Source organism: Pistacia vera, unplaced genomic scaffold (genome assembly GCF_008641045.1).
Source record: "Pistacia vera cultivar Batoury unplaced genomic scaffold, PisVer_v2 Contig217, whole genome shotgun sequence".
In the NCBI taxonomy this organism is placed as follows: Eukaryota; Viridiplantae; Streptophyta; class Magnoliopsida; order Sapindales; family Anacardiaceae; genus Pistacia; species Pistacia vera.
This window is the reverse complement of record NW_022196021.1, coordinates 1,381,762-1,394,934: the sequence shown is the minus strand read 5'-3', so window position 1 is coordinate 1,394,934 and position 13,173 is coordinate 1,381,762. Positions and strand designations below refer to the sequence as shown.

Here is a 13,173-nt window from a genome sequence, read left to right as displayed (position 1 = left end):
TGATAGATGAATAAATCCCCTCAATGGCCACCCCTATCAACAACCAAGGTAGATTGAACTCAGAACTTCTTGAGTAATACACCCAAAAGTCCTAGTTGATCGTTGGACACGTGGTTATGTTATATGTGTTGAAAGATAATACATATAGCTAGCTCCATAAGTGAAAATCACACCAGATTTTGAAGTTAATTTCTTCTTCTTTCCGTTTCTTATATGTGTTGTTTTTTGGTGATCGGAGGTGTTCGGGCCAGTTTATACGATCTCGACTAATCTCCCAAGGTCCTAAAGTTGACAGTCGGATAAATCCCCTCAGTGACTACCCATATCAGTAATCTAGATAGATCGAACTCAGAATTTCTTGAGTAATACACCCAAGAATTCTAGTTGACCGTTGGACCACGTGGTTATGGTATATGTGTTGAAAGGTAATACATATAGCTGGCTCCATAAGTGAAAATCACACCAGGTTTTGAGTAAATTGAGTTTTAAGGCAAAGTAAATAAAAGACTATGTATTAGATCACAATTAACCTTATTAATGAAGATTAAGACAATATGAGTGCAATGATCTATACACATAAGATGAAACATTATTTTACACAGTTCTATAAATGATTGTAGCCAATGGGATTTTGTCAATAGAATTATTATGTACAAAAGAAGGAACAAGAAAGACCCAAAAAGAAAGAATGTTTTAATAACTTTTCACTAAGACGTAATATGGAAGCTTTGAATGTTATAACTCACTTTATATATATATAGTTAAGCTTACAAGAAACTATTTGAGAATGCTTTATATATAACTCACTTTCTTTTTTTATCGGGGGTGTTCGGATTAGTTTACATATACCTCAACTAATCCTTCGGAGTCCTGAAGTTAACACAACCAGGTACATCCCTCAGTGGCCACCCATATTAGCAACCCAAGTGGATCAAACTCAGGATCCCTTGAGTATTACATCTCAGAGTCCTAGTTAACCGTTAGACCACCCAATGATGGTTAATATAGGTCATGTTCGGCTATATATTTCTCTTAAAAGTGCTTAATAATATGGGTTTTCTTTAGATTTTGCTTTTTCTTGGATTATAAGATGCCTTTGCCTTTGCCTTTGCCTTAGAAGTTGTTGGCACTTCACTTTTTAGAATGTTTTTAAGTATCTTAGTTACTACATGTAGAGGGACTTTCACTCTCATGATTCTAGAAAGAATTAGAGTATATAAAACTCATCGGATTAAATAGTATTTTAATTAATATCGAACGTCTTGACTAGAGTATAAACAATGAAATAAAAAATAAGGTTATGAACAATTTATAAATTATTATTATTTTTCAAACCATATGAATATGCCTATGTTTGAATAATATTAAGATGTACGGTCTCAAGTTCGACTTTACTCTCAAGATTTAAGTAAGGGTTTATAACGGTGGATTGCTGCGTTGATCTCTCCTGATGATTAGTTGAGATGTATTTAAATTGGTCCGAACATTTTGGTTTAAAAAAATATATTAATATTATTTATTTTTTAAAAGCTAAATAAAATATGGAAAATAGGTTGTCGTAAAATGGCCGCATAACAATAAAACTACGTCGTTTTAATTTAAAAATAGAAGAAAAAAATAGTGGAACGCCTCTCCGTCTCTCCCAAACCCAACTCATTTCAATTCAAAAGCTCTCTCTCTCTCTCTCTCTCTCTCTCTCTCTCTCTGTGTATCTCTCTTTCTCTTCTCTCTGTAAACTCAACATTTCCAGCTCCAAATATTCGAATCAAAATTAAAATTTAAAATACAAAACTTTGCACTTCGCTTCTGAATTGAATGGAGGCAATCAGAAAACAAGCCACGAAGCTAAGAGAACAAGTCGCCAGGCAACAACAGGTCCCTCTCTCCCTCCTTATCTCCCTATGAATGTAATATACGAAATTATTTTATATTCAGGTTTTATTAAACGCTAATTTCTTCGTCAATGTCTCATTTAGATCCAGTTCCAGTTATGTCTCGTAGCTTAACATCTCTGATCTTGTCAAACGTTGATGCATTACTGTTTTCTATTTTGTTTGATTCTGTTGATTTATTTGGTGTAGTTTTCATGTTTTGGAAAGGTTCTGATTGGCTGTGGCTTTTAGCTCTGTTAATTTCTGTCAATATCGATTAGGTCTTATTTGGATCTATCAAATGATTTTAAATTGAGTAAGCGGAGATGATTTGATTATAAATTTGTTACTGCATAAATATTTATTCTGAAAAATCATTTGCTGCAATTGTGTTTCGCGGCTGTTTGGAGATTTATTTTCTGTGTTATTGTAGGGGGTGTTTGTGTTGTGGCATTAGTAAGAGAATGTAGGTTCTTCGTGTAATGACTTACAGTAGAGAAAATCAGCAAATGAAGTAGTAGAAGTCCTTTTTTGTTGCTTCTAGATGAAAACTTTCTGTACTTCTGGTGTTATTTTGAGTCCATACAGTGGTAGCACTGACGCTGTTTCCCGTGGTGAAGTAGGGAATGTAGTTATCATATGGAAGCTATTAATGGCTTCATTGTCCATTACTTGAGTGAAGAAAATCCTCATTTGTGAAGGGTTGGCTTCGTGAAATTATAGGTAATGTTAGATACGGAAATAGGGATCAGTTTTAAGACTTACTAGTAAGCTGCTGTGTAGAAATTCAAAAGTGTAATGAACCTCATTATTTTGGATAACCAAGTTATACCTAAATGTATATGTGCATAAAAACTAGTGTAAAAGTATAACTGAGGTGTATTAGTTTACACCACACATCACCTTGAAAAGTGCTAACAGAGAAGTTGATTTTAGCTTTGGTGTATTATAGATTTGAGATAGGAAATCTAGATTAGATTGGAGTGTTTTGTGTTTAAAACTTCTGTATTTGGTCATTTTACGTAGAAACACTTAGTCTTGCTTTATGTTTGCTAGTGGTGCTTGTCACCATATATATATATATACACACCTAATACATCTTGTGTGTGTTCTTTGTCCTTGACCAATGATTTTGAAGATCTACTGTGATCAATGCCCTTGCTTCTCATTTTCGCTCAATTGACCCCTTAATCTGTCTGTAATTAATATGCTGATTTAATTAGGGTGTATATTTTGTTTAGTGACCTTTCTTCTTCCAATTTATTTATTTTTCAATCACTTAAAACAAGTTTGTTAGTTACACAAAGTTTTACTTCAGGCTGTCTTCAAACAGTTTGGGGGTGGGGGATATGGAGGTTCGGACAATGTTATAACTGACGAGGCAGAACTCCACCAACATCAGAAACTTGAGAGGCTTTACATTTCAACACGTGCTGGCAAGGTTGCATAGTCCTCCTATTGATTAGTGTTCTTCTATTTCTGTTTTTCCCTCTTCTTTAATTCCTAAAGGTTCAATTTCTTTTTCAGCATTTTCAAAGGGATATTGTTCGTGGTGTTGAGGGATATATTGTTACGGGATCCAAACAAGTTGAAATAGGTGATTTGGTTAAACTTTAATGTCAATCTTTGATATTTGACTGTGAGTTTCATGAACTTAACATTTTCCATCAATGTAATTTTTTTTTTTTTTTTCCTGACAGGAGCAAAATTGTCAGAGGATAGCAGGAAATATGGTTCTGAAAATACTTGTACCAGTGGTAATACATTATCAAAAGCTGCAGTGAATTATGGACGAGCTCGTGCTCAAATGGAAAAGGAGCATGGGAATCTCTTGAAAGCTTTAGGCACACAGGTTTGGCCAAACAATCAAAGCAGTTGAATACTTTTTTGTTTTACACTTAAGACTTATTTAAATGTATTTCAAATAACTGCTTCCGGTTTTCACAGGACTTTTAAATTTGTTCTTCTTGTGGCATTGAATGCTTTGATTTTTAGGTTGCAGAACCACTGAGAGCAATGGTAATGGGAGCTCCATTGGAGGATGCACGACATCTTGCTCAACGTTATGACAGAATGAGACAAGAAGCTGAAGCTCAGGTATCTTATACTATGAGTATGCAACCTAGATATTAAAAAGAACATATTGTTGTGAATATATGATTTACATGGTTTTGTATGTTCTTTTGATTCAAATGCTTGTTTTTCAATTTCTTTGTAATTTCCTTAGCAAGAATTATACTCATTCTTGTTGTTACACCTCTTAAACCTAGTTAGGCTATTGAAGTTTCAAAACGACAAGCTAAAGTTAGAGAAACACCAGGCAATCCCGAGCTTGCTATGAAATTGGAAAGTGCAGAAGCAAAGCTGCATGATTTGAAGTCAAACATGGCAATCTTGGGGAAGGAAGCTGCTTCAGCAATGGCTGCTGTTGAATCTCAGCAACAAAGACTGACTCTCCAGCGACTTATCGCTATGGTAGTGTAAATTTCTCCTTTTTTCTGCCATATGTACTATTATTATGATTTTGGATTATATATTTTAGAAAATCATTCTGGTACTATCCTGTCATTTTAATATTGTAATAAAGGTTGAAGCAGAGCGCACTTATCATCAGAGAGTCCTTCAGATACTTGATCAGCTTGAAAGCGAGGTATCCATTCATGTTATCTTGTCCTTTTGGGCCATATTTATTCTTCACTTAAAAGCTGAATTTACAATTAACTTATCCTGTAGTCTTCTGCTTCAGCTTATGACTCTGATCCCTGTTCTCTATTACTATTTTTAGATGATATCAGAGCGACAACGGATTGAAGCTGCTCCTATCCCAAGTGTGGAAAGCCCCATGCCTCCACCACCAGCATATGAAGAAGTTAATGGCGTATATGCTTCTCAAACAAACAATGGATCAACAGATGGCATGGGTTACTTCCTAGGGGAGGTTAGTATTAATGTTTATCTTGATCCTACATAAAAATATGACTGATAAAAATCTCTTTGTCTTTAAACTGGTTGTTTGTATGCTATTTATTTCTTATTTGGCCTTGTGTTGTAGGTTGTGCATCCATATCAAGCCGAATCCGATGTGGAGTTGACTTTGTCAGTTGGTGACTATGTGGTGATTCGAAAGGTTAACAACTTACTAAATTCAAAGTTAATATTCTATCTTTACGGAATCAAGTTGAAAATTTGATCCTGTTCTAAAATCTTGACAGGTGACAAATAATGGTTGGGCAGAAGGAGAATGTAAAGGCAAAGCAGGATGGTTCCCATTTGGGTATGTTGAAAGAAGGGATCGTGTTCTTGCAAGCAAAATGGCCGAAGTGTTCTAAAGTTTTCCAATGGGGTCAGCAGCTTCTGTGCAGATTTTGTATGTGTGTATGTTTTTGCCTAATTTGTACTCAAAGCTCGAGCATGTTTTATCGCAAATAGAAGAAAACCGATCTTTTGACTGCTCTTTCGACATGTGATATAGTTACCCTCAGATATCCCTCTGTTCCAATTGGTATATGAATGCCTTTCATATATTATTTATTTAATTTTTTGGTACTAGGACGTGATCAGAACTTTTGTGATTTATTATTTTATTGTTGAAAATTGTTGATTGATGAGTGAACTCTGTTCAGTCTTTTTATTTTTTCCACAGTTACACAAATTTTGCCTGCTTCAATTAGCTTCCAACCCAATGTTTCATAACTTTGAGTTCAATGCTATATTTTTTTACTTGAATTTATTTTCTGTAATTTGTTTGGATTATATAGCACTTCCCCAAAGTGTTTACAAAGTTTTCAACATTAATTTGGATGTGTTGCGCTCTGAAAAGATTAAGGCAAGCATAATAAGCAACAGTATTGATTATGCTTTACAAGAGTTTGATTAACATTCTAGCCTTGTTCTTTGAGTCTCTTTAGACGCCCAAAATTTTTAGTGCTACAGAAACACCAGAAACAGTCCTTAAAATGGAGTCTATTCTTTAGAATTTTGTATCAGCAAACTTGAAATATGGGGTATACAGAAACCAGCAAGAATACTGTATATAAACATAGAAAAGCAACCTCAATCAACACATATGCTTCACCCATGGACAGAGAGAGAAGTTCAAGAATGCCACCGATCCTGCAAATGTCGAACGGGGAAGGAGATATAAGAGTATTTCCTGACTGAAATTTTTTTACTGTATTCCAGTAGCTGAACTTACACTAGTTTGTTGATCGGTTGGCGGAGAGATACGAGAAAATGATGGCCAGTATAATGAAAAGTAGGAAAATCTGCATGATTGGAGTATAATCAGAAAATATTCTTGGGAAAAAAACTACATAAAAACATTGATTATTATATTAAAACTCACCATGGTTGAATTGTAGTTTGGCCCATTTTGGATTATGTAAGATTTCCTGGTGGAATATGTAAAAAAAGTTGTCAGACTGAAGAACATAAGAAGATTCGATTCGAGGTGAATATAACCTTTTCTTTTACCAACCTTCTGTTTAGGACCCCAGAATCCATGCAGGTTTTCTGTATTGCATTAATCCGGCTCAGGGTTTTCGTTGCATTGGGATCGTTCTTGTTGATCTACAACCACCCACAACAGATTTTGGTGAGTGAAACTATGTATTCACAAGAAAAGCTTGGCCAATAATGAAATATCAGCCACAAAATAGTTTCCCCCTTTGCAAAATTTACAACCTGTGAAGGGGGAAAGTAATCGCCATTGTTGCTAAATACGATCATTGCTAACGACGACTGCAAATTAACTTATTGTTTAGCATCATACCTTGGACTTGAGCATACAAGAGAAATCGTAGAAGGCACCATAGACATCAGACATTTTATTTGTTCGGTCAATGACTTTAGCAGTGAGACCTAGAAACACGAACAAGATAAACACACCATTAAGGAATTAATACAAGAAAATCATAGCCACACCAGTAGCAACAGAAACAAACAGAAGCCTTTGTCTTTTGCCAACCACCGGAATCCTCCATAAAAATGAAAAAAAAAAACACCGTGCTTGAAAATCTAGGACGTAAAAGTTGGTACACAAATAATAGGTGATTTCACCTTCTAGGGATCCAAAAGCCACAAATAGCATGAGCTTTCCGACAATCTTATGCGGATCATATGGTATGCTATGTAGGGTTGTAAACGAGCCGAGTATCACCCTAAACGAGCTTGACTCAGTTAAGCATTAAACGAGTTCGAGTCGAGTCACAAGTCAGGAAAATTCGACTCATGACTCGACTCGTTTATAATCGAGCCAGCTCGTGACTCGACTCGAACTCGTTTGACTCGACTCGAAAAGCTCGATTATGAACCGATTAACTCGAGCTCGAACTGGATCTTATTTTATAACCCGCAGATCTTATTTTATATATAACCCGCAGATCTTATTTTATACAAATTAGATCCAATTTTTGGTAAATTTACATCCAAATCAACACATCAACAATGTATTACACAATAAATTATAAAATCCTAAAACTTTAATTGGGGTTTGAGTTAATTTGCAACATTTTAAAATTTTTACATGTCAAATTAAAAGACAGCCCTAAAACTTTTATTTTTTGCAAAAAAAACCCTAAACGAGCCACTATTGACTCGCGAGCCTAGCCGGGGTAGACTCAAACTCGGCTTCGTACCTAATTCGAGTATTTAATGAGCCAAGCCGAGCCAACTCACGAGCGGCTCAACTCGGTTGACACCCCTAATGCTAGGTAATGAAAAATGGAGAATCTTAATACCCAAGCAACATGCAGACACCTAAATTATTTTTTCCAGTTACATATATGAGATGCTCCCATAGTTTCAACAGCCAAAAATGTTCAAAATTAATATCTTACCACGTCTCATTTTCACTACTCCTCTGAAGACTTCAATGTTGTTGTAGCATAATGCTAGTGTTCCAATTGCCATAACCTGGTAATGTAGCACGAATCAAATTAGACACAAGTTTTCTATAAAGCTTCATAATCATTAAAAGAATAAACATAATGAATCTGCATACTATAAACTTGACAAATATGATGGAATCTGGATGTAATAGAACATTACATAAACACAATATGGCTCATGTACAACAGATTTAGCAAACTAACTTCGACTTTGAATCGAAGTAGCACTTGAAAACATCGTGATTTGTAAACAGAATCTTTGAAGGTAAAAATAGGAAAGAGAATACAATTGAAACAAAACATGCTACAGTAAAAGTACCTAGACTCGAAAAATTAGAGCTCATGCTAAATAACAAAGACAATTTATTTTAATTTAAGCAAAAAAATTTGCACACAACATAGCATCATGTTGCAACTTTAGCAAATTCAATCAGTCACACTTCAAGTAGACTCAATAACAATAACATTTTGAAGCACTAAAACAACACTTTCCAGATAAATTCTAAAATATATGACGTATGTTAGAAGCCAGTTACCTGAGGTATAGCACAAAATCGGAATATAGCAGGATTTTTTAATGCAGAAATGTATTTGAAACAATCTTCCGCATGTGTCAAAGCATTGGTGACCATGTCATTCAAGCATTCCACCGCCTTGACTGAGTTTTCCTCGTACTTCAAGTCCTAGGGGTGCAAAAATCATTTTAAGAAACTCAATTAGAAAAGATAAATGCAACTATAAATGCTGAAGTAAAACAAGTTTACATCATAAAAAAGCAAAGTGAAAGAGGAAGGTATAACTACAAATAGAGATAAAACATGTTAGAGAATACACCTCCAGTTTGTTAACGTATTTACTCCAGATCTCACGAGGCCAAAACATCCGTGATTTTGGTATCTCATTAATATCCTCCAGATAATCTCGAATGATATTTGCTTTCTGTTATTGTAGATCCACATGGTCAAGCTTTAGCATTTCAAATCAAAAGTTGAGGCTGGTAAAAAAAAAAATTGTTGCTCCATGTAATGAATACCTGAAGAAATAAACCCATTGAATTGGAAAGATCTTCTGGAGCCATATCTTCCTTCCCAGAGGCATAGAAAAGCTTAGATAAGCCTAGTCCAACAAGTCCAGCGACATAGTGGCAATATTCATCATAGTCATCAATTGTTTCAACCTGCAAAAAAAAGGATAAAATTTATTGGTGTAATATACATTTGATCTATTTGCTTTTTCTGTAATTGGCTCAAGGAGCTCATAAATTAAGTCTAAAATATGGTAAAACAAATTATAGGTTATCAACTAGATTCCACCACTTCATTTACAAAAGCTTTAATTTCCTAAAAACAATGATCACAAATGCCACATACCTTATACATATAACTCGAATAATGTAATTGTTTAAGAAAATTCACAATTTTGTTCTAAAATTTTTCAGATTGGGAGACTTGATCAACTAATTACCCACATCTCCACCATCATATATAGATTTTTACTATATCTTATCCAGTACTACATAAAAAAATTTACAAACTGATTTTTTCTTTTTTTTTTTTTTCCATTTTTTGAGGTAAAGTCAGTGCTGTCCTCTTGGTTGAGTTGGGGTATAGTTTGGAAAATAAAGAATATCAAACATTTTAGAACAGTTTACCCTAGCAAGTTACATGATTCACAAACCTCCTTGCAAATAAATTTTGCCATCCCTGCACCCATTTTTTGGGTAATATCCTCAATTGCTTTCTGATAACTGCACAATGTGAAGTTCTAGTTAAGGACTATATCAAAAATCAAAACTGCAATTATATATGAATGCAAATAGATGCAGAAAATTCTTACAAACAAGATTTTTCTCCACATAATTATAATGCAAACAATCACACAAAACAATCTAGCCTTGAGATTTTCCAAAAAGAAACATAATCATCTCAGATTCTTTATATTCACTTGTATGAACTGCTTTAAAATAAATTGCAACTTCAATTGCATAAAGCTTTTGTTAGAATATAACTTTTTTAAAAATAAAACCAAGTCTTTGGAAAAATCCTACTATGGTAACGAAAAACAGATGGGGAATAAAAAGGAATAATACAAATGGGTATGAATATCATCATATCTACAGAAGTTTCTTCAAATCAATTATCCTAGGGTAAAGCAAGGATAAGAGACTAACCCCTTTCCAAGCTCCAGAAAAGCAGTTGAAACAAGATGAAACTGGTCCATGAGAACTTTGTAATCCTTTGTACCACCTTGACAAATAAAATAATTAAAACAAGCCAAGTGAGCTAGGATTCAATTAAGACAATAAACACCAAATACCATATAACCACAGTAACATGAAGCATCAATGTCAAAGGATTTCTATTTTTATTTTTTTAATTTGAAAGCAACTGTATTAATGTCAAATGGTTGTTCAAATTGTGTGAAAAAGTACAAACAAGACAGGACGAATCATGTTACGAGAACACTTACATGCAAAATGCCAGTCACGATCATACACATGACTATGAAAAGCCAAGAGAATAGGCACCTTGACCTCCGTAGGTATGCTTGTATCATCCTCTGTAATGAAAAATCATAAGGGAAAGGGGAAAAAAGCATTCAGCAACATTTAAATAAAATACATAGCTGCAACAAAAAATAATAATAACAAATTAAATGCTTCCAGATTTCTGCAATTAGCAGTCCAAATATACATAATCCACATATATGATATCCATCAGACTGTAGAAGCTAAAGCTACTGAAATGATGTCTAGCTTGCCATCTGAAGAAACCAAATTAAGAAACTTTCCATATGACATTTACATATGAGACATGCAGAAGGCTTGTCATTAAAATCAAATATTCAATATGGAAAATCTAATACACTAGATAGCAAAGTACAAGAAATCACAAAGAAAGCAAAAAGGTTAAAGATAGCAAAAACATACCAACAGTGTCAAGTGCACGAAGAACTAGATAAAATATGCATACCTGCATAACCAAAAATTGTGTCACTTGAAAATTAAAATTAAGATGACAGTATAAACAAACAGACTATGGAAACGCACAGTAAGAAACAATAGCAGTTAAACGAACATAAGATTTCTGGCTAGTGGCTATTAAGACTGCAAATAAAAACTCAGAACAGAAAATTCCAGAAATTAAAATTACAACTTCTATTTAATTGAATACTACAAATATTATATAATATCACGATGCAGGATACCAAAATGATGATGTAGGAAATTGTTAAGATACCGAGGGTAACGTTAAGCCCTTTCTCACCCTTACATCTATACGTTACCCTCGGTACTGAAGCAGTACCATGATGTTGTGGGTTAACATAACTGCTAATGCCGGCAACATTACCAGGGCTCCATTAACGTAGCAATTCCCTTCCGGCATAAATAAGAACACCAATATGTATCATCAACAAAAACACAGAACTCCCAATAACATAAACACACACACGAATACGCATACGAAACAATATTAATATTAATTACCACAACTATTTGAAAGAAATGATTATAACACAATATTAATCACAACTAAATAATCATATGTGGAGACTTACAGCGTTTCTGAGGTCGGTATCAAGCTGCTGAATAACGAGAGCGAAACTACGAGAGACTTTGTGAAGCATAGTATAACAAAAAGCCCAGTGAGGCTCAGGTGGGATCTGCTTGGCCGCATTTTTTACCGCCCTTTTCAGCTTCAAGAGCGGGTAAATATCATCTGGGTGCCTGAAAACCGCTCCCAATGTTCCCATCTTTCAACCCTCTGCACGATTTGAAACCCACACCACACCAGATCAGATTAATGAAGTATTTGTAGGAGACGAGATATTGTGCTTAGATTTGGCGTTTAGTTGCAGATTTCAAATGATAAAACAATATTTAAACAGATTACAAAATGAAGAATATTAGTTGTGGCCTTGTGGGAAATTGCCAGATTCTTTCTGGCTCAAACTCACATGACTCCCCTGTGAATTGGCCTCTTCGCATATTACTGACAAATGACTAATGCTTGGCTATGGCGACCAATTATATATAGGGCAATTTTTTTTTTTTTTGTCGTTTTTATTATTAAATTATTTTTTGAGTATTATTGAAGGTAAAAATCTCGTTTAATTTATTTAAAATGCATGTTTGATATTTAGTATATTTGTTTGTTACTATGTATCTACTGGTACACGTAAAAATCATTAAAAATAGAATAATTAAAATTTATGATTTATATTTTACATATTAAAAATAAGGAAAACAAACGAAATAAATTAAGATAATAATAATAATAATAATAATAATTTTAAATCACGTACTATGATTTATTCAAGATTGACCCTAATTTTTTGAGTATCATTGAAGGTAAAAATCTCGTTTAATTTAGTTTTAATCCATAAAATGCATGTTTAATATTTAGTAGATTTGTTTCTTACTATGTATGTAACTAAAAATCATTCAAAATTAAATAATTAAAAATTATGATTTATATTTTACATATAAAATTAAGGAAAACAAACTAAATAAATTAAGATAATAATAATAATAATTTTAAATTTGGTACTATGATTTATTTAAAAATGGGCCTAATTTGTGAAAAATAAGTAGTGTAAATAGTATGCTTCATGTTTTATCTCCTATAATAGAAATAACACATTTTATGTTCAAATAATGCAATCTAAATTATCGTGACAAAAATTATTTATCCTTGATTTATTGTAATACAATGATTAAAAAAATCAACTAATTGCATTGAAAATAATGTCCTCCTTTTTTTTTTTTTTTTTTTTTTGTGTTCTCGGGATCTTGAAATTAACAGTCAAGTAAACCTCCACCTTCAACGGTCACCAATATTAAAAACAGAGGTGAATTGAATTTAAGACTTTTTGAATAATACCTTAAAAGTTCTTATTGAAGTTCATTGAATTTGCCTTCAAATAATTTTTGTAATGGGATTGTATCAAAATTTTGTATTATAATAATCTAACTTTAATTTATTACCAATTTTTAGATGAAATGGTAATTTTAATATATATATATATATATTATCCAAAATTTATTATACCAATTTAATTATTATGATAGCATTATTTCAAGAAATATATTTAAGTATTAAAGGGAAATATAATTTTTCTAAAAGATTTGAAAAACATAAACAGTGAAAATTCGAACAGTGGATAATGTAAATGAATCCATTTTTGAGAGGCTCCAAACACGGTGTTAGGCATTTTCTAGAAAATGGCCCGCCAAGTTTCAATTCGTTGTCAGCACTGACAGTCAGTTTATACTGTTTGAAAGTTGACTCCAAAAAATGGAAACGTTTTTTAAAAACATTTTTCAGGAAATAAATATGTAGAATTGACATTTTATATTTAAGTAATATAACAGTTGGTCTAATAAGGATGTACAGTTTTTTATCTACATGGTA

At 33.2% G+C, this 13,173-nt stretch overlaps 2 protein-coding genes across 2 annotated transcripts; one reads left to right on the top strand and one right to left on the bottom strand.

Annotated features, from left to right (window-relative positions):
* The first annotated feature begins 1,647 nt into the window (after nucleotides 1-1,647).
* Nucleotides 1,648-5,420, top strand: LOC116130013 (SH3 domain-containing protein 2). Its single transcript, XM_031415763.1, has 10 exons — nucleotides 1,648-1,875; nucleotides 3,190-3,312; nucleotides 3,399-3,468; nucleotides 3,572-3,723; nucleotides 3,867-3,968; nucleotides 4,146-4,346; nucleotides 4,459-4,521; nucleotides 4,657-4,809; nucleotides 4,924-4,998; nucleotides 5,084-5,420. Exons 1-10 carry the CDS (start codon nucleotides 1,816-1,818, stop codon nucleotides 5,198-5,200), a joined length of 1,116 nt encoding a protein of 371 aa, XP_031271623.1. The 5' UTR covers nucleotides 1,648-1,815; the 3' UTR covers nucleotides 5,201-5,420.
* A 397-nt stretch (nucleotides 5,421-5,817) lies between these two features.
* Nucleotides 5,818-11,653, bottom strand: LOC116130012 (squalene synthase-like). Its single transcript, XM_031415762.1, has 14 exons — nucleotides 11,318-11,653; nucleotides 10,689-10,731; nucleotides 10,229-10,318; nucleotides 9,930-10,005; nucleotides 9,437-9,506; nucleotides 8,793-8,936; nucleotides 8,594-8,698; nucleotides 8,296-8,442; nucleotides 7,709-7,784; nucleotides 6,643-6,731; nucleotides 6,349-6,440; nucleotides 6,217-6,262; nucleotides 6,067-6,136; nucleotides 5,818-5,984 (listed from the first exon to the last, which is right to left on the bottom strand). The coding sequence occupies exons 1-13, from the start codon at nucleotides 11,510-11,512 to the stop codon at nucleotides 6,068-6,070; spliced, it is 1,242 nt and encodes a 413-aa protein (XP_031271622.1). The 5' UTR covers nucleotides 11,513-11,653; the 3' UTR covers nucleotides 5,818-5,984; nucleotide 6,067.
* Between the last annotated feature and the right edge of the window lie 1,520 nt (nucleotides 11,654-13,173).